At 38.2% G+C, this 22,683-nt stretch overlaps 2 protein-coding genes across 2 annotated transcripts in view; both read left to right on the forward strand.

The window, feature by feature from the left end:
• LOC113424465 (cilia- and flagella-associated protein 47) overlaps positions 1–22,683 on the forward strand; it is an 851,958-nt gene that overhangs the window by 488,149 nt on the left and 341,126 nt on the right. The window lies entirely within an intron of this gene.
• The window catches only part of PCP4 (Purkinje cell protein 4), a 64,736-nt gene that overhangs the window by 23,634 nt on the left and 18,419 nt on the right, over positions 1–22,683 (forward strand). The window contains exon 2 of the mRNA XM_087966886.1: positions 1,458–1,509. Within this exon, the coding sequence (XP_087823012.1) occupies positions 1,458–1,509 (52 nt within the window). The remainder of the gene's footprint in view (positions 1–1,457; positions 1,510–22,683) is intronic.

Below are 22,683 nucleotides of genomic sequence, written 5' to 3' on the forward strand. Positions count from 1 at the left end.
GGCAAGTGGTCCTGAACTGGAGGGAGAAACACTCATTAAGATTTTAAACATTTATTTTTAACTACATGTTTGCATTGCTGACCTCCAAGACATTCAGGCAGCATTCATTGCTTTCTCCTCTCTTCACTGAATCTATCCCTTATGGATGGATCTAAAGTCAATGAATAGCTTAATACTGTGGTTGGGGGAAGGATTCTTCCCAATATACACTCTAATTACTTCACAATTTTTACTCTCTGGAAAACTGTTGTAACAGCAGTGCCATTTTTGAAAGTCTTAGATGCAGCTGGTCTCTGAGCTGAAAGCTGGTTGCATTAATAATTGCTGATTATCTTCAGCAACACATCGTGCCAGCTTTATTTGTTGTACAAATATTGCTAATTCAAGCTAGCTCCCTTCAGTTTTGACTGAAAAGTTCCTATACTTCTGTTGTAATGTCATTCTCTTCTTTGATTTTCCTTTCAATAGCCGAAATATGAAAAAAAAATCTTCATGCTAATCAGAAGATCAACTTATTTTCTCCTATGCACTGATCAAATAAAAATTTGAGGAGGGCAAGGGTTAGACATGTCAGAAAGGGTATTGAATTTAATTCTGCAGGTTCAGTTCAGAAAGCTATTTAATAGCAAGGAATGATTTGCACTGTGAGCTATCTCTTGATCTAGACAGTGTCCTCCTTCAGTTAGTTTTTTTTCATGATCCACACTAGAACCAGAGATTCAGTGAAAATATTGATATAGCATGTAGCTATAATGCAAAGACAGAAAATCATATTGGTGTCTGGGAATCATTGAAGAGTCAAAATTAATTTTGCCAGATGAATATGGTGGAATACAACATAAGAGGGTAGGAAATAGCTTTCTATCTCATAATGTGAGTTCATCCAAGAAAACTAAATAGTGCGAGTTTCAGACAGATTCACACAATGTATAGTGCAGGGGTGAAATTCAAAAATTTTCCTTACTTGCTCTGTGGGTGTGGCTTGGTATGATAATAATAGCAACCAGGGGCGATTTTTTTACCAATTAAAATAATTCCTAGCACCTCTCCTGAGCTGGGCAGAGGTGGTTGAATTTCACACCTGGTATAGTTATGGAATTCTTTAGCCAAAAAAAGGGTAATGATGACAATCAACTTAGATGGCTTTCAAATTAATTAAACACATTTTAGAGATAAATATGTTATGAAGCCTTGTATTATTTTCTACACTGAAAGGTCACATTAAGGCTCAGAGCAACATTTGCTGGAGAGTCTTAGAATTTGATTGGCAGCCATAGGAACAAAGGCCAAAGGATTCAAACACAGAAATCTTGACAGAAAGAAAAAAATGTTTGGACGGTACACTGATGCTTAGTATGAATGGAAATGGGTACTAGGTTCATAACAATGTTTTTTTTTCTAATATAGTTTTGTAACAAACTGCTAATGAACATTCTTTTCCTCCTTTTCATTCTCAGAGACAAGGTGCTGGAGCAACAAACGGAAAAGGCAAGGCCCCTAATGAAAATGGTAAGAATAGTTGGATTATATTCCATTGCACCAGCTCTTGCAGAAAACCCTAAACACAGAGAAAATTGCTATGTGAAGCAAGTCTGCTTTAAACAGCAGGCTTTATCAAAACTCTGCTCACAAATTAAAACATTAGTTAACTGGTTCTGAGTCAGTCTTGCTTTAAAGACATATTTAAGTCTTGATAGTCTTCTTTTTTAAATATATAAATGATTCATAAAAGATGAAATTTTTGCTTGTGCAATTTAAAAATGAGACTTGTGGTTTTTAGAATTTGATTTTACCTTTTTTTATTTCTTTCTCCGTTTATCTTCATTTATTTCACCTTCCTTCACTATATGCTTCAGAAAGGCTTTAGCCTGGTCTTTTCCATGAATCATGAAGCAGTGATGATGGGGCAAAAGTGCACCTAAATAACTCTTCCTCTGTGTTGTCAGAAAGTCCTGTTCTGTAAGTTAGGTTTTGGATATGTGATTCTGAGGACCTTTGTGGAGATGGCTCTCACATTCCATTGCTTCTCTAAGCATGTTAAATAGCAGGTTGCTATGAAAAAGAGTTGCAGAGATGATCAACTGGAAAACATCATGGGTTTAGCTATTCTTTTTTTAGAGCTAGGTTTTTTTTATTCCCATGAAGATCCAAGGATTTCTAGTCAAAACATGTTTCCTTTTCCTACTAGAACCGTGATGGAGAACCTATGGCATGCGTGCCAGAAATGGCACTCAGAGCCACTACTGCCAGCACATGAGAGGTTGCCCGGAAGAGCCTCACTGCGCATGCGCGCCCGCTGCCCACCCAACAGCTGATTGTTGGGTATCTGGTGCACATGCGTAGGGGGTAGGGTGGGGCAGGAGTTGCACGCACATGCACAGAGATGCATGGTATGCAAGGGTGTCTCACGCACATGCACAGTCATGCAGTGCACGTGGAGGATTGCACGCACTTGTGCAGAGATGCCTGGTGTGGGAGGATCATATGTACATGTGCAGGAGGCATGGGGGCATGGGGCCCCCCAAACGCATTACCTTCTGGGTGCTGGCATGTGAGTGTATGCATGCGAGTGCGTGTGCAAATTTCGGCACGGGAGCCCAAAAAGGTTAGCCACCACTGTACTAGAAGTTCTGGAGGATTGCAAGCAGCATACCTTATGCTTGGGGAAACTGAATCGAATGTGGAAGTAGCAGTTCTTCTGGTCTGTCTATGATGGGCTGGAAATATTCTTATGCATGTTGTTGGCACAGGCTGGAGTGAGTGGGGTGATTCTAAAAAAATTAAGTTCACAGCCACACTTGCTATATTGGTAGAAAATATAATATCCAAAAGAGCTGAACTAATAGAATTTCCACAATAGAGTAGTTGACCTCAAATAGCTTAGTGTCAGCGTTAGACAAGGCATTATGGGAAGGCTGTATGTATCTGTAAGAGGTGGAAAACTATGGATTTGTAAATTTGTTCAAATGGGAAGGGGATATTGTCCTGATCTGTTGCCATCCTAAGATCCATTCATCCCACCACCAGAGGTCCAGTGGTGATATTCTACCGGTTCTGCCCAGTTCTGCCGAGCCGGTAGCAGCGATAAGCAGCGGCGACCGAACCGGTTCTCTCTGCCGCTCTGCTGTTGGGCCCACCCGCCCGCCCAGGCTCACCTTTATCTGCTGAATTTGAAGAGCAGCTGCTTTGCATGGCACAGAATAGTGCTGCGCGACAGCTGCTGAAGCGACCGGGATCGTGCAGGCTTGCAGAAGGTGAGTTACAATGCCTCTGCGTCTGCACAAACACCTCTGCACCTGCACAAAGTGCGTGTTTGGCATGGGCATGCACGCAAAGCGCGCCCACCAAGCCACACCCACCAAACCGGTGATAAACATATTTGAATCCCACCACTGCAGAGGTCAGACTTACCACCAGCATGGCTATGGTCCACCACTGATAGCAAAGCAAACAGGTTGCAGCTCCAACCTTTCTTCCACCCATTTTTCTTCAGTAGTAATTTATCATTCTGTGATCACCAAGAATATTTTCACTAAGGAAATTGGGGTTTTGCCCTGTTCCCTCCCCCCCCCCCCCGCCACCTGTGCAGGTTTTGTATACCTCTTGAGGCTTTCCTAAGTCTTCTAAAAATGCCTCTGCTATATCAATGGTGCTATTCAGGTTATATATGCAAACACATACATCTTTGGGGGAAATAATGGAATCATGGTATCAGATGTTGTGTATTATATTCTTGGTGTATGCATAGATCTTTCTGGATAATGTCCTGTAGAGGTCTGCTATTTAAAGGGTCAATAATATGGTGGTTTGAAAGCATAATACTGCAGTTTTTAAGTCTGTATTAAACTGCAGTAAATCCTGCCCGTGTCAGATACCATGTCAAGTTGTCTCTTGCTTCTCATCTGCCATATGCAGCAGGATTTTGCTTGCTGACTCAGATGAAAAATAAATAGACCGGAGCTGATTTGGTCTGTGTCAGGTGAATCAATGAGCAAGTAAGCTAGCTCAGGGTTGTGGTAGCAGTTGCCTTTTTGAGAACATGTTTGTTGTTGTTGTTGTTGTTGTTGTAGTAATAACTGTTCTCAGTAGGAAATAATCTCAGCTCATGGACTGGGTGGGTTCACCTTGTACAATTGGTACCAGAAGATGAAGCGGCAGGGTGTGTGGGAAGCAAAAGGGATATCCAAACAACAATGGCTTGCCTTTTTTTAAAAAAAAAAAATCTTCCTGATAGTCAGCTGTACTATTCCTACCCAGAAGAAAGGCACCTGCTGTTTCCAAGATGCACTGGAGAAGAGCTTGAGGTACAATGGACGATTTTTCAATTTGAACAGTATGCTCAAAATAAGATCTCAAGTGTAATATTTTTGTACTGAGATTTGCTGTGGTTAAATCTCTCATTAGCTCTGGGAGAGAAGGCATGCTGCAGGTAGCATTGGCTAGGGGCCTGCATTTGGTGGGTCCAAGGAGATGTGCCTTCTCCGCTGTGATGTCCATCTTATGGAATATCTTCCTCCCCCAAAAAGAAACATTAAATTCCATCCCTTTTGATTTTTTGAAAAGGCTTGTTATATATCAGGCCTGGGACTCCTAGGGAACTGGAGACTTCCATAGATAGCTTTATTGTTGGGGTTTTTATCCTCCCTTCACCTAAGGTTTGTTTTTTTGGTTTGGAGGATTTTTACTGATACAATTTTTTAATATTTTTATTTGTTGTTTTTATGTTTGCTATTTTATCTCATTGTTGTACATTGTTGCTATTTTATCTCAGAGTTGCTATTTGTGCATTAAATAAATAAATATAAATAAATAAATAAATAAATAAATAAATAGCCACCCAAAATTTCTCCCTTTCTTCTGTCAGAGCTATGCAGAAAGTTGTCTATTTTTTTTTAAAGAGAATAGCCTGCCCTAGCTCAATAGTTATTAGATGCATTGAAATCTGCAACAATACTATGTGCTCTTCTCCTCAATTCCAGTCGTCTTATTCTGCAATTGTCAAAATAAAACTGTTCAACCAAACCAGATCCACCACATAATGATAGCCCATCATATGTAAGTTAAATATCCCACAAAAATATTTTGTTTGATGATTCTGAATGACACTGAAAGGATTAGCAGTCGGTTGGTTTCTCCCTCCCATCCTCTTCTCCTGGATTTACCCCTTCGAGTAGTTTGTCCACTTTTTGAGGTAAACAGGAAATAATTCCTTCCATTAAAACAATGCAAACTATTACCTCAGTCATTAGATTGAAGTATACTTTTTATGCAGATCAATTAGCTGACTCGCCTGGACTTTCATCTCCTGTAATTGGGATTGGTTGGGAAGTCATGCGAAAGAGTGTGCATCACTGAGCTGAAGAAGTGGAAAATATTGCACACATGGAAACCACCCCAGATGTAGGCAATCTGTATGGATAATGTGGTTCAGAAGGTTTTCCATCCATGGTGCCTTTTATAATGGTGTTGGAGCAGGGGTGGCATTCAAAAATCCCAACAACCGGTTCTCTGCCCGGTTGCTGGGTGGGCATAGCCATGGTGGGTGTGGCCTACCAGAACTTCTGGGAGGGCTGTTTTTCACCTTCCCCAGGGTCCTGAGGCTTCACTTGGGCCTCTGGGAGGGTGAAAATGGCCTCATCTAAGGTCCAAAGGCCCTCCAGAAGCAGGCCCGTTCCTGGATTTCCGGAACTTCCAGGGGGACCATTTTTCATGTTCCCCAGAGTCCGGGGGCTTCCCTCGGGCCTCTAGGAGGGCGAAAATGGCTTCCCCTGGGGTCTGGAGGTCCTCCAGAAGCAAGAAACAGGTCCGTTTCAGGACTTCCGGAACTTCCGGGGGGGGACATTTTTTTTACCTACCAGAGCTTCCGTGCAGACCCTGCACTTACCTGCATCCAAAATGGGCCATGTGAAGATTCCTGGGAGGGGAGGGGAAGGGTGGGAGGAGCCAGCCGGTCGGTTCAACTACCAATTTGGCGAACCATGTGTAAATTTAACATCCTGTTCACCCGAACCATCCCGAACCTGCTAAATCCCACCCCTGTACTGCAGTATTTCCTCTATAGTTTTGTTTGAATGCCCTAAAGTGCCCTTCCATTTCAGGAGGTTGATACTGAAGTATTCTAGGGTCTCTTCAGCTTTGCAGCAAGGCAGTTATAACCAATGTTGGGTTTATGAGCATCTGTTGTTTTTTTAAAGGGCATCATTTTACATTTTGAGATTAAGTTATTAAAAATGCAAAAGTTGGTTTTACTTGCTTAAGACTGGGTGACTTGCTGTTTTGTGCTATATAACACAATAGCGAAACACAATGTTCTTAAATATTTAATTTTTCTTTCCATGACAACAAAAAGATAAAAGGTGCCTTTTGGCAAGACCCAATAGCTATTTTGATTGGGCAGGTGTACTTGCTGGAGAATCTGCCTTTCTAGGACAGATAACAAGAATATTCCAGTCTTCAACACTTTGGCAGGTAGAGTTGGCCATGTGCATGATGTTCTTTTTTCACAGAAAATAACTGCAACCCAAGAAAGAGGACATACTCCACAACTCGTAATCTTTATGCTCGCACAACCATCTTTTAAAATTTCTCCAAGTTGTCATAAGCACCTTTTCCATTGCTCAGCACTTCCTGTCAGTCACCTGCCTTCATACCAGCCTCTATGCCTCTAACATAATTAAAAAAGGATTGCCATACAAACCATCTCACATATTTTATAAGTGGAAAGCTGCATCAAAACCAGTAAAGTGTGGCTTGCCAGGTCATTTATTCTACAAAGCTTACAAAATTGCAATCCTGAATTACTAACTCCTCTCCTCTCCTGTGCTTTTCTTTTTCTTTTTAAAAAGGGATGTGTCCTGTTTGGCCAAGAAAATTCCTTTTAAATAGCTATTTGTTTAGATTATAAAATTAATCCATGCTAGATCACAATTTCCATAGCTTTCTAATAATTTGCCTAAGAGGAAAATGAAGTATTGTTTGGTGCAGGAAAATTACAATGTTAAAACCTTTTATTAAAAAGAACTTCGCCATACTTCTGCTATCTTGACATCAAATGCTGATTAAGAGGCAAACTGTATTGCAGAGACTTCAAAATATGGTATGTGGAATTGTCCCCATTTATACAGCATATAAATGTAAAGATGTAGACCAGTACAGCCTACCAACATTGCTTTTAGTTTATCAGATTAGGTCAGAGCAAAATGCTAGCAGTTTCTGCATTTAGAATTCAGAATCTTCTTTCCCCAAAGGAACCTGGCTATGCCTATGTTTTGCCCTGTGCATGCCATGCAAACTTTGGGCTCCCCTTGAACCAATAGAGATTATGCAGTCTTTGTGTCACAGGAGAGACACATAGATGCAGGTCAGGATGCAGGTCAGGATTCACTTTTTAAGGATAGAGTAATCAATGACATCACTTCACGTTTATAATTACCAACAACACTCCCTATTACTTCTGGGCATAACTGGGGGAAAGCTGTGGTTTTGATAGTCTTTTAGGTGAGGTGGGCAGTGTAGAATTTTAATAAATAAATGTACAGTTACATCAGTCTGAATCTGCTGTATTTTTCCTCCCGTTGAAATTGGTGTGAGGAAAACTAGTTTATTTAAAAACTGAACTATTACAGTGAAAAGCTGTCCCTCAAGCCTGGTGGAATTCAACTTTGAAAATGGCAGCTGTATTATTTTGGCTCTTGCTGTTATTTTGTTCTGGGAAATATATTTCCCCAGAACAAAACAACAGATTTGTTCTGGGGAAATTTTTGGTATTTGTAATGAACGTGTTTCTCAGAGTTAGTTTTATGTTGCTATAGAATGAAATATTCACTGTAACTGGCAATGACATTGGATGAGTATATCACTCTGAGATCTTCCTTTGTTTGTGTTTGTGTATGTGTGCATGCTTTCTTCAGCTCTGAAATATCTTGAAACTGTTTTGATTTGAATCAGACTACCAGATTCAGCCATTTTTGGACAAATTTTGCAAGCATGAATCCTAGAATGCTACTAACATAAATTGTTATCAGAGGAAGGCAAGCTCCTTTAAAAAAATAAAGCGAAATCAAGCCTATCTATTTTGTTCTCTTCAGGTTGTCCTTGCCTTACGACCATTCTTTTAGCAAATGTTTAAAATTATGATAGTACTAAGCAAATGACTTAGTAATTGAGCTCACAACCTTTGTTCCATCCACATGGTGATATGATCCAAATCCAAACACTTGGAAACCATCCTGGATTTACAATGGTTGCAGCATCTCAGGGTGATGTGAGCACCATTTGTGACCTTCCCTAGAGGCTTTCAGCAAACAAGGTCAATGGGGGAAGTCAGATTCATTTAAACAGTCACACAATTCACTTAGCAACCATGGCAAAAAGAGTCATAAAATCAGGCATGACTGACTTAACAATCCCTTTTATTAGCAACAGAAGTGGTCATAAGTTGAGGACTCCTTGCATACTTGTTGCACTAGCTTTTTCTATAGTGGAAGCTGATGAGGCAGATGCTGTCCATGTAGAATGCAAATTCCTATGCTTTGTTCTATTTTGTATGTATGCGCATACATATCCACGCCAAAGCTGATTGAAGATGTTTTCTCAGACAAATTAAAGAGCAAAAGATACTGTGTATGTCACAGCAGAAGGCAGCACCTAATCAAATCTTGGCTGATCAAAAGAGTTAGATTTCACCCATATTTAAATGGAGACCCCTAGGGAAAAAAAAATCAGAATTGTAGCCTAGATTGAAATCGTACAAAAACAATCCAGACAAAAGCAGTGGCAAAACAGATGTGTATTGTTGCCAAGAAGACAAGATAGATGCAGCCACATAGTCACTAGGAATCCAGGTTGACTGAAGGGAGAGTTTACTTTTATCAATTTTTGCCTACTTTTCAACCTCCGTGTCAAATATATTGTAAGATGGGTTGTAAGGCATCTGCAGTTGTTACTAATTTCAATCAACTCAAGATGTTTCACAATTATTGTAGCTGCCATCATTGTATGTGCTGAGATTCATGAAGTATTCCTAAGTGTAGCCCTATATTTTTAGATGACGTGCATGTCCATTCAAAATTGGCTAAAATTTGGTTCCTGAGTTTAGCATGCTCCTTATTTGGCAACAATTTTAACAAACTTTAAGGGGACCTTGAATACATCTTTGCTGAAAACAACAAATGGTTCACTAATTCGTTGATAAATATTACCAAAATAAATATACCTCCTCTCCCCCGTTATAAATGCAGTGTCTTTTGAATGTATGGGATTTGGATAATCTGTTGGTGTATTGAAACTTCACACCAGATAAAAGTTTATTTGACTGTCTATCCCCAAATTTTTCACTTATAGAGTTCCCAGTCTCCATCTACTATTGTTTTTGCCCTCCATGTTAGGTCAGGTTTTGCTCTTCCATCTGAACAGTAAATCACAGGCAATACACATTCCCATTCAGTTTGGAGATTTAGATTTTCTTTTTAAAGTTCTTTCAAGCGTGTTTCAGAGAAATTCTTGGGTGTGAGTGTCTAGTCTTCCTTTGCATATTTATCTTTCAAGTGGCTTTCCATGCTTGGATTTTTTTTTATCTCAAGTAAAGACAACATGAAGGGGACTTCCTCCTATTGAACTTTTTCAGAACATGTAAGTGCTTCTGACCTAGCTAAGGGAAACTCATGTCCTTTAAAAAATAGCAAATTAATCAATCTGTAGGAACTTGGGAAAATCAGCCATCCAAATTCTCTGCTCACAAATTTGGGAGAGAATGTTGAAAGGCAGCTGATGCCTGTCTTCCAGTCTTGGGAGTTGGAAGAAGGCAAGAGCATGGAAACCCAGCAGAAACATAAAAGATGTTGCCAGATCATATTTGTGCTGTGCTCAGATGCAAATGAAGATACAGTCATAGTCCCAACAACACAATACCAATGATACATTCCTAAAAATCATCATTCCAAAGCACATGTAAACTCATCATCATTAGAGACAGGCTAGAAGGCATTCCCTAGAATCAGGAATGACTGGCAATATGTACGAGAGGAAACTTTACCTTTAGAAGGTGTGGCAAAATACTCTTCCCATAGTGGATTGTATTCTTGTCATATAGTAAGCTACCAGTTTTCTGTTCTTTATGCAATCTGTGAACTTTATAAAGCCCAGATATTCTCTTTCTAGTCATGTATGTAGGGGAAAGAAACAGTGTCCATTTAAAGACACTGAGCAGCTTCAAAAAAAACCCATTACTACATAACCCTTTTTTTAAATAAAGTGGTATGCTTTTGATTTGATCAAAGCTGAAAATCTTTGAAACTGATGTCACTTAACCTCCTGATAATATAAGATGTTAATGATTATAATCTGGAAGCTTTTTATGTTTCTAATGTGAACAGTTAGCCTAATACATTTAGCTTGATGCTCCAAAATTACCATGTAATTTGACATAATAGGAAGACTCCACTTGAAAGAATGACAGAATTTAGAACAGCAGAAGACTTACAAATCAGGAGCAAATATGTGTCTATTGTTACATGTTGTTTTGAAGAAAATTCATGCAATCCACACTGCAATTCCACTCATTAGGGAGAAAGCAGTTAAGTTCAGTTAACATCAAGGTTCAGATATTTTCATTATCCTGTATTATCAGCAACTTTCCCCAGTATATTGTATTGGTCATATTCATATTTTCTCCTTCCCTTAAGCTATTTGTTTTACCTACCACACCCAGGCAAGTTTATATATATTTTGAAATTCAGCAAAAATCTGGGTTTATAATGTTACATTTTGAATATTTCAGTGGTATCTCTGGTGCAATCTGGCCTTCCAAGTGCATCCTCAAAATGTGTTCCTCAACTAATAAACAATTTGGTTTCAGGAAAAAAACTATCATGTAATCTGCAACTCTTACACTGCAAAAACATATGGACTACACAACTCGATCAGGGCAAAGCAATAGATGCAATCTACATAGACTTCTGTAAAGCCTTTGGAACGCGACAAACTACTCCTAAAACTAAAATCTTATGGTATCTCTGGACACCTGCATAACTGGATAGAAGCATTCCTGTCAAACAGACAACAAATGGTCAAAATTGGGAACGTCCTATCAAATTCTATACCTGTCAACAGTGGTGTCCCCCAAGGCAGTGTTCTAGGACCAACTCTCTTCATACTCTACATAAATGACCTCTGTGATCATATTAAGAGCAACTGTGTTCTCTTTGCTGATCATGTAAAGCTATTCAACACCACAGACAATACTGCTACCCTTCAAAAAGACCTTGACTATGTATCAGAATGATCAAACAAATGGCAACTTCAAATCTCAACAAATAAATGCTCTGTCCTACTTATTGGCAAAAAAAAAGCAGAAAATAAAATACAGGCTGAATAGTCAAGACCTTGTTGATGATCCAAACTCTCTCAAGGATCTTGGAGTACTCATCTCTAATGACCTAAGTGCTAGATCCCATTGTAATTACATAGCCAAAAAGGCATTAAAAATTGTTAATCTAATATTATGTAGCTTCTTCTCTGGTAATATTACACTAATAACTAGAGCATACAAAACATTTGCTAGACCAATATTCGAATACAGCTCATCAGTCTGGAACCCACATTACGTATCTGATATTAACACAGTTGAGAAAGTCCAGAAATATTTCACAAGAAAAGTTCTCCACTCCTCTACTCGTTGCAGAATACCTTATGCCACCAGACTCGAAATTCTAGACCTAGAAAACCTAGAACAAAGCCGCCTACGGTCCGATCTAAGTATAGTATATAAAATCATACATTGCAATGTCCTACCTGTCAATGAATACTTCAGCTTCAACCATAACAACACAAGAGCAAACAATAGATACAAACTCAAGGTTAATCGCACCAAACTTGATTGCAGGAAATACGACTTCAGCAACAGAGTGGTCAATGTCTGGAAAACTCTACCTGACTCTGTGGTTTCTTCCCCGAACCCCCAAAACTTTAACCTTAGACTGTCTACTATTGACCTCAACCCTTTCCTAAGAGGTCTGTAGGGGGCGTGCATAAGCACACCAACGTGCCTACCGTCCCTATCCTATTGTTTCTTTTATTTTTTTTATTTTTCTTATATGTATTCATGTATTCATAACTATGTTTTTACTTATACCTATTATCTTGTAAGCAATTGACAAAAATAAATAAAGTAAGTAAATAAAATAAAATAAAAACTTCCTACATAGAAATGGCCCTACAGCCAATCCTGAGCCTATATGATGCTCAACAGACTGTGAAGCTCAGTTTGTTCATCCATATCCAAGTAAATTAAATGGCAGCAGTTTGCAAACTTTTCAGATTAACAGCTTAATTGAAGTAATCACTGTGGAAAACCTGAGGGATATTAAGTTGTCCCTCTTGAACATGCAGAGCTGTGTGCCCAGGAAAGAAAATCTCCTCCAATCTGCATAGCTGCTGCAATTATCATGCCTGAGGGTATGGCTGGCAGTGATATAGGTCAGGGCTGCCTCTCTCTTCTGGCATTTAAGCCATGGAGGTCTCTGCCAAGTAATCTAACTAAGAGGAAAAATGATTTTAAAGGCATACTCTTGCCTAATTTCTTAAAAATTATTCATTCTCTCTCCAATGCCTTTCTTTTGCTAGTTCATGAAAGCACACATCTAGATGTTTCCTTTTTATATGAAAAATCTTTAAATTGTGAATGGCAAGGATGTAAATAAATGTAAAAGTATGCACATTTCCATAAATTTAATTAAAAATCAATTATATTCTTTATTTTTGTGGAAAGGGAACTTCACGAGGACAGTGGTGTCACCCAAGCAGGAAAAGCCCAAAGGGAACATCAGGCCAGCCATAAAACAAACTTGCATAGAAAAAGAAATCAAATAAAAGGTATTAAAGAAGCCCCTTAGACAAAAGCCCAAATAATTAAGAAAACTAGAGAAACAAGAAAAGAAAACCCTTACAAACACAAGACATGCCAAATCAGCAAAACAAACAGACAAAAGACACAAAATATATTACAAAGGAGACAGACAGGAGATTGCCACAAAACAAATATAAGAAACCATTAAGCTAAAAAAGATTAGGACGAAACCGATAAAACAATCAAGCCCCCACCCTCCCAAAGTTTGCCTTCTGCACCCCGCGGAGTTTACCCTCCGGCGGGAAGAAAGACAACTCCGACAGGATTTAAAACATTAAGAAATACAAACACAAGCACTCACACAAAAGGAGAAAAGGGTATAAAAATCAGGGACTTACCATTTGAAGGTAGCTAGCCCAGGAACGCAGACTTCTTGCTATCTCTCGCCTTCCTGAAAAATAAAAAGATCCAGCTTTCAAGCAGTTGTCCGTATCCTTGTGCCAGAGCTCTCCCAGCGGGAAAATCGAATCCTCAGAAGAAAGGCATTTTGACAGCCTTTCAACATTTTCTTTCTCATATCGATCATACCACCAATAAATCCACAGTGTTGTTAGAACACATTGATATATCTGGACAGTTTGCACTTCCACAGTGAGAAACAATAACCTAGCACAACCCTTGAAGAAACTGACAAGTTAGCTGAATCTTGAATATCAAGTTTTAGGAGGAAATATATTTAAAAACCCTTTCCCCCTGTCTGGGAATTCTTGAAAATAAGTTCTTCTTCTATAGCATATAAAATGTTCTTCTATCTTTGATGTAAAGCTGATGTGACATGAATTTTTTGACAACCACAGAGACTCTTTCAGTCCTGAGAATTCACTCCAATTACCCATCAGATGCAAAGTTCAATCTACAGTGTTGTAGCATTGAGATGGGAAATGTAGAAAATTAAAATATAACCCTCCAAATAGGATTAGCATAATTAAAAGTAGAAAGGGGGTAACTAACCTCCGTTTTCCCCTAAAAATGGAAATCCCTATTCAAATATATGATTCAGCCCCTTCCCCTTGCAAATCATTCCTTTAATTGAAGACTTCATCCTGTCCAAAAGCATTTAAGTGCAGCCCTCAGTCATAAAAATGTTACAGGTAACCTTCCATTTATGACTGCAATTGGGCTCGGAATCTTGGTTGTTGAGCAGTTTTTGGGTGAGATGTCATGTCCCAGTTGCAATTAAGTGGAGCGCTAGGAAGAAGGTCTGTGTCTCCCACCATATCTATGAGGCCCAGGTCTCTTTCCTGCCTCATTGGGAAGAACAATCATGAGAGTGATGGTGCTCACTAATAAAATCCCTTGGCATGCCGGAGGAATGGACCTCAAATTTAGTGAAAACACTAAATTTTCACTTCATTCTGGAAGATTTGGTCATAAAATGAGGGTTACCTACAATATATTCAGCTTTAGCTCTGGTAAAAGAGCAGACATTTCTGCATTGGAAATGCAGACATAAAAGCAAATTTGACTAGCTAAGAGTACTGTTGCTTTTGTTCAGATGAACTTTTCCAGGAAGATGAACTTTCAGAATTAATTGTAATGGTATGTCAGTGCCTTTTCTAGTATTCTTTTATTGCACTAAGTAATGCAGTCTAGTCACAGGAGATGATTTACAATTCACTATGTTTATAAGAAATAGATTTTCTTTGCAAAAGATGTTAATCAGGTAAACCAGGAGGCTTTGTGCTTTAAGGTCTTCAAAGGTCTGATTTTCTCTGTATAAAAGAAATTAAACAATGTACTCTGAACTATATAGTATTTTCTGAGAAGATTTGCAAGGCAAAAGAGTTTGGTTTTTTTAACCAAATGGTTCCTGACATTAATGTCTACAACTAAAAATAACCTGTGTGAATGTGAAAGATCAATGAACCAACCAGTCCAAAACATGTTAGAAGCAGTTTTCTTCCTCTGGTTTCATCATTTACAGATCCCGTGTGCGTTAAACCTGAGCCTAGAGTTTGCAAAGAGGATTTTTTTTTTGTCAATCATTGCTCAGCCACAACTAACCAGTAGCCACAACTAACCAGTAGCCAGTTGGCACCTGTCCCCTCTGCTTCAGCCACTCATGGAGTTTGCTGCCTGGTTCCAGTGCTCAGCAAAATAGGTTTCTCTTAGCATGGTTCTTTTATCTCCTGACAATAGCAAGCAGCAACGCTTTGCCTCTCAAACTGGGTTAGGTAAAATGGAATGGGAGATGTCATGGCAGGCAGCTTGCCCAATGAGAAAGCAAGTAATTCACCAGCCCAGGATGATGTCATTGGAGAAGAAAAAACAATCTTTGCTTTCAAAACATGCCGGGGAAGCAGAGTTGGGGTGGGGGCGGGTTCTCTACTTTTAGCAGATACTGGAAATACTGGTACAACACAATCTTTTGTCAAATTCCACCTGTCCCAAAACCTTGCTTGGTTACAAAAATTCACAAGTTTCTTCATAAAATGAAATTGGAGGTTTAAAACGAAGTAGATATCAGATTGCTGTGCCTTTCCATTGTTTCTTTATTCCAAAAGAGAAAACACCACAAATTGCTTTTCACCAAGCAAGAATATTCGACCATCTGACTGGAGTTACTCTCCAAGTTTTCTCGACTGGTAGAGGGGAGGCCTTTAAAAATGAGAATGGGTTTCTTAAAATTATTTATCTTAAATATAGCAATATTTTATTTATTTACCTGAATTGTATCCAGGTTTGGAAAAATTAGCACTGACTGATTTGCAGAAGATTTGCTGCCATTTGTGGTACAGGACGGGGGAGAATTGTAAGCCAGACCACAACTTTAGCTTGTCAGACCTGGATTACAATTTGTCAGGACATTTTCCAGTCAAGTTGCTGAATATATTAAACTAAAAGGTTAACAAATGTTGACAATTGTTAACTGTTCTTGATAAGTATTGTCTTCTCTAGTTCCTCCCGACAGCCAATATATTTGATCCTTAATAGAAGTGGGGAGATTCACAGAAGATTCTGATAATCAAAGTTCAGCAGTGCACACACACACACACACAAAAGGAAAGGTCAGAGACTCTGCAAAAGCAAATTACACCAGTTTTTATCTGACCTTTTATTTCAAGTTTCGGTTAACAAATTCATTACTGCAGGCCATGCTACACATATATTCAGACTGACACTACACCCTCACATACGCTCTTCTCATCTCAGAATTAGTTCCCAAATATTCAGGTGGATAGCCAATAAAGATGGGTAGCATATATTCTGTAGTTTGGGTGGGCTCTAGAACAGTCCTCACCAAACTATTGCCTCCTGATATGTGGAAACAGCATAAACTTCCAGGGGTCCTAATTGGCATTGAAATGTGAATGGAAGCTCAGACCCAGAAAAAACTCTAAATGTGCTCTAAAATGTGCTTCGGAATGAAACTGCAGCCTGCAGGGAGTTGGCAGCCCATACATACAGTTTTTTGGCAGAAAAATAGATACGATAAGAAGTTCCCTGAGGGAAATTGCAACACTAATGAGTGAAAGAAATATGGTCTGCTCTAAAACACGGACTTCCCAGCAAGCTGTCAACTGAGAGAGCCTGGCCAATCCGTTTTAGAGACATGCTCATTCATCCAGGCTGAATGCAAAATGTTCCTCTGACTCACGTGGTGAGCTGGTGGGGAGAATCTTTCAAAAAATATTATTCAGTATGAAAGCTATAGTATACACAGTATTAAGAGATTCTGCAAACCAGCTTGGCAAGAAATTGTTTCCATCTTTATCTACTGCTAGCAAAACACTCATTAATGTGATGGTTATTTCCAGGACCACTACAGCTGTAACATCTCTGTTTGATAATTTAGAAAAATAAGTTTTTTCATCAGTGCATCCATATCCCCATGCTGTTACTTCACTATTCTTCACAGGAGCAAACTGGCAAACCATCATTTACACAAAATGTATTTATCTTCTATAAAACTCCGGGAATGTTTAATTTTCAATGCATTGCGTACATGAACTTCAGAACCAATATTAATATTACATAAATGTTGGATAGCAATGTGACAGGGAATAGTTTAAAAAAGGGAGAGGGGAAGGAAGTTAAAACTATACTGGATTCTTTAGCCTATTTATAGCTTTATTTTTCTTATTTAAATTGCTTGCTCTGACATGGCACCCCTCTCCCCAGTGTGCTAGATATTAAGGCACATAATCCCCGTTACCCCAGGAAACTTCATATCTCAGTGTTCTAGGCAAGGAGGTAAAGAAAGAAAGGACAGATTATGCTGTCATTGCTAGCAACAGAAAACATTCCCTCAGGAACTGAGAAGTTCTACTTATCTCTCTAGTAACTTTCACATTAAATGCTTCCCTAGATTATTTTCCATAGAAACTAAGTTATAAATAATATGGTGGACTTGGACTGAACAAATAAAACTTTGCCAATTGCAATTTAAATACATTAAACCCAATGTCAGATTAATCTGCACTTCTAATTGAATCGGATTCCCCCTGTCCCCGGTCAACAATCCCTATTCAATGAATTAAAAGCTGCAAAACCAGATAGAGCCACCAAGGTATATAAAATGGCAGAGAGGGGAAAACTAAGGTTCATAGAAAGTTATTTGATTGGTTTATTCAAGGGATTCTTCCATATTTTGAAGAACATCTAAAATTATTATTTTTTCTGCAAAAAAAGTATGAATCTCTTCTCTGCCTATTATTTAGAAACAAACATCTTCCACTGCAATGGCCACCATTCACTGTCAAGTTGCACACCGAAGGCCGGATGTGGCTTGTAATTTAGGAAGTAATCCTAAAATCCATTATGTTGGCAAAAATATAGCTTGACACACTGTGTCAGGTACTATAGAAAAATCACAGCTCAGTTTAGGAATCCATTCACAGGGATAGCCATCCCTAGAGGCAGCCATCCAAACCCTGTTGGAAGATGGGCAATGAAAAGAGTCCTCCATTATTCTGGACAGATTGTTTGGTTGCTTCATGGTGGTTTTTAACAGCTGCCTTGTGCTAATAATCAACTGCATCCCTTTTTGCCTATGTAGTTGATAGCCTTTTAGATAGTAGAACACTGCTGTAATATCTCCCATCAGCCTTCTCTTTCTCAAGTTTACCAGTTCTTCTAACCATTCTCTATAGGGTTGGATTTCCAGGTTCTTGCCATTCTGTACAGTACTCCTTTAATAGCATAATAGCACACAAGAGCAAAGCTCTAATGGATCCCAGTTAATGCTTCCTTCCAGTTTGCTGTGAAGCCATTAACAATGTTTAGTGTTGTTATTCAACTAGATGCAAATCTACCTGACAATAGTACTTTCCATCCATCAATAATAGGGTAGAAAATAGCTGATCTACCAAAATGGCTTTCACAACTAATTGCACTAAATAAGTTTAAGGAAATGGGTATGCATAAATTTGAAAATTATGTGCATAACATTTATTTGCAGAGGTTACCTGGCACCTCACATGGACTATTCACTCATTGGCAAACTATAGTGTATGGATAGAAACATAAGGATTTTAAACCTTCAGAAGTTTGAAGCCAAGATTGCTAGAACAGAGGACAGAAACCAGGCAAATATTCACAAATTCTCCACAATATTTCTGATGTCTAGGGCACCCAAGAGAAAGTTACTATTCAGAGGGGATGGAATGAGGCCAGGAATAAAAATGTATTCTCTTATTTCCATGATGAATCATTCTGAAACATTTTGTTTCCAGAAAAGACAGATGATGTTTACTTTAGAAGCAAAGACTAAAAGTAATCATAAGTTTTTTTAAATACAACTTAGAATGAAGCAACTGATATGTAGGTTAACATGTTAGGAAACTTCTGAAGGAAGCCATAAATTCTACCTGCCTTACTAACAGCGCAATCCTTATTTGTGTTTTTCAGAAGTAAATCCTACTGTATTTAATGGAGCACACTCCTTAGAAAGTGTTTTATTGTAGACTATTTTTATGTAGACAATCATTTACTCTATGGTATTAACAGTTGGCCAGTCTTGCTATATGTGTGATTACATCAGACTTGTTCAAATCAGGAAAAAAAATGTTACAAAAAGTCACAAATATAAAAATTAAGGGTATTTTTTGAGAATATACAAAGTGTTGGTTTTAATGAAAGTATTATTTTGTTATTGATTTTTCTTCTGTTCTATTAGTCACTGTGGCTTTTTTCTACACCACCATGAGTCCTTTCCCCCAATAATTGTACTGATTATATATTATACACATAACATGAATACAATCTACATAGTATAGAAATATATTAAAAATATTAAAAAGTACAAAAGAAAGAAAAGGAAAGAAAAAAAGATGAAATCTTCCCCTTCATTCCCAACAAGTATAGTTCTTATTACTATCTCCTAAAGTAAAACCAAACTGCACACCATTCTTTATAAGCCAGTCTCTAAAACCTCATCTCTCCATATTATCAGCAAAAGTTCATTTAGGGTTATCAGAAATACATAATTATTACAAATGATCTCTATTAAACCCAATTTGAATCTTTCCTTATATATTTTCTATTTAAATATATTCCCCTTTTCCTCCTTTCAAATAAACAAAATCTTTAAAACTTCATCATTCAGTCCCAGTCTAAAAATCATGAAATATTATCAGCAATAGCAAACCAATATATAAACCTTAAAGAAATCAATTATATATTTATATTCCTTCTTTCTCCCAACAATCTTTATATTCTTCAAAAAAAAAAAAAGTTTTCATATCTGCTTTCTCATCCTCTTATCTCAAAATTTTTGGCATCTTTGTCAAGATACTTTTTAAAATTCCAATGCATCAACTTCAGGAAATCCCTTTTGTAAATCCAATGTTAAAAAATTATCCACATCATTTCTCTGGTTTAATTTGCATGCCTTTTTACTAGATCATTATCCTATTTCATTTATAAATCCATTATTCCCATCTCTTTCTTTTCAGGTACTATTTTTAAATTCCCTGATTCTAGGGTTTGGCTACCTTGAATATCTTCCCACTACCCCCTCCAGCTCATGTCCGTGTAAGTTTCTTAAGTTGGACTTCTCTGGTGAAATGTACTCTCTCTTCCCTGGGAAAACTCTGTGTTGCAGAGACTCTCTTCTACTACTTCTCATTTGGGTGGTTTCAATAAAACTTAGCAAAGTCAAGTTCTCAATTTTTTTAAAAAAAGTCGGTGTAATTAAGAGGTGAGCCTAAGTTGAACTGAGCATCTGTATAAGCAATGTTAGAGGCTATAAGCTTGACAGAATCTTGTAACTCTCAGCCGATCACAAGATCAACTCAAAAAGACAGTTCCTGTTGTCTGCTAATAAATAGCTACCTGGAGTTTATGGATAATATTGTGATCTCTCCTTACTCTGGAGAAAACTTGGCATCCCGAATCCCATATCCGAGAACCATTTTCAGCCGTAGTGTGTCTGTCTACTGCAGAGTGATGTTAGTTCACCATAGTGGTTTACCAGAGGCACCTCTGTCACAAGTCCTATGGGATGTGGCACTATAAGCTTCTTGTAATTATTTGATATAATTTCAAATATTGTAGTTCTTCTGAAAAAGTAACACTGTGCAAAAATCCTATCAAAATGGAAATCCCAGAACGTTTTCTGAAAGAGACGCAACAGTAATTATTTTGCAGTCTATTATTTGCAAAGAATACTAATGTGACCCAAGAAACACTTTTCACGCTATACTTTAAATTGCCATTACTTATATCAGCAAAAAGCAACATTTGATTGATTTGTTATATTATTACATTCTAATAATTGGATAAATCACTTAAAGAGAAAGGAAAGAATTATCTGAAAGTAGCACAAAGAGAGAAAACCTGGCTGGGGAAAAAAAGGAAAAAAATAATTTGGAGAACAAAATGAAGGTTGCTGTCCTCTACAAATCATTATGTTAAGGCAAATAATAACAAAAGTGAACCTGAGAAATATTTGTATTTTAAATCTCAGCGGAAGATGTAGTGTATTCAAATAGAGACTTCTAAGTCGATGTTCCTATTGGTTAGTTAATGCAACGAAACGATTGGTTAATAACGTCAGTATCGGATTGGCCGCCTAAAGTGGTGGGAAGTTTAAATAAATGCCATTGGTTGCGAGCCGCGAGCAGCCGCTATAAAAAGGGCTGCAACGGCTCGACTGCAGTTGAAGTTACTGGTTACTATTAAAGAGCTGAATTCAACTCCGGTCTTCAAGTCTCTTTTACTGGCGATAGAACAGAAGAAAACATTCTTTAGAATTTTTGGTATTGTGCTTGACTTTCCCCAGGAATCTGAACTGCTTAAAAAAGCTTGGAGAACCCATTTGAAGTAGTAGCTAAAGCATCAAGCTAGAAACCAGGAGGCCATGAGTTCTAGTCCTACCTCAGGCACAAAGCCTGCTGGGTGACTTTGGATCTGTCATTCTCTCTCAGCTCCAAGATACAGGCAATGGCAAACCTTGCCAAGAAAACTAAAGGAATTTGTCTAGGCAATGAGGGCATACAAAAAAAAAAAAAAAAGGAAAGAAAAAGAAAAGGAAAGTGCATTATCCTCCGCCATCATTGCTGCTTCAATACATGCAGATAAAAAAGACATGTAAGAGAAGTCCACAGAGCTGTAGTATTGACTTTTGGCTTTGGCCCAACAGTGTAACAACTGTCTCTAAGTAATGAGCTAGCAGTTAAGAAGGGTGTTGTCGTGCCCTTTTTGATTCATGCACTGCTGATCTTCCAAGAGTATTAATCATCACTGTTATTTCTTTGAGCTTACCAGCAATTATTTGTATGTGAAGATACAGTATATATATAAAGATTTGTAGCTGCTCCTAGAAAAATAGGTAAATGTGTAAGTGGGAATTATATTTTGATAAATTTCTTACTGCAATTTTTGAGTTGTCTTCCTGAGGAATAGTTGTGTAGATCAGGGGGTCCTCAACCCCCAGGCTGCAGCCCATTCAGAACCAGGCAGCGCAAGTGGCTGGCAAGTGGGGACTTGTGCTCCATTGGTGTGAGTGGTGGGTACATGTGCCTGCTGCTTGTACAAATGGAACTGTGCACGCTTGTGCAAGCATCTGCCACCCACACAGAACCATCCCCTCTCTCCACTCCGCTGGGCTGCCAAGCTGGAAAGGTTGCGGACCACTGGCATAGATGATTCAATAGCTTTCAACAGTAAGGGGACTAAACAGCACTCTTTTACAACTCAGTCCAGATCCCTCCAGAGTTTGCAATACACAAAGGGTGTATAAAAGTTTAGTTAGCAGAAAGTACACAAGAAATAAAAAGAATATTCCCCAAAGAAGCAGAAAATCAACAAAACCATCCCTGTCATCATCAAAATCAATAGGAGTGATAAATTAACTAAAATCACTGTAACCTATCTGACTTTTCTTCTTTAGGCTGAAATAATAATTTGTTCCATTTATTTGAAAGCTGTAATTGCTGCTTTAAATACACCAGAGAGAGCAAGTATATATGTAATGGTAATCCAAAGACCGATTGATGAATGGTGCTAAATCTGAAAATAAGATCCATCTGAAACTAGTTACCCAGGTGAGGATAATGAATACCAAGTAGAGTGAAAAGAGCTGTGATAAATATTAATTGTATATTAATATACAATATACAAGAATAGGAAGACAAATATTGCTTGAGTGTAGAGCACAAATTAAAGCATTCATATTCACATGTAGTAATGTTAACACAATTGAGCTGTCTTGAGCACAATAACTTCTACACAACACAGTATTTGAGGTGCATAACATTGCATTTTCCCCATATTTTCATTTGCCTCTCCCAATATACACATTGTTTCTCCAAGTTTTCTCTGCTCCCACATAAGCA

This window comes from Notechis scutatus, chromosome 5 (genome assembly GCF_049901735.1).
Source record: "Notechis scutatus isolate UNSWTSFEM ecotype Mainland chromosome 5, rNotScu1.2, whole genome shotgun sequence".
Lineage (NCBI taxonomy): Eukaryota > Metazoa > Chordata > Lepidosauria > Squamata > Elapidae > Notechis > Notechis scutatus.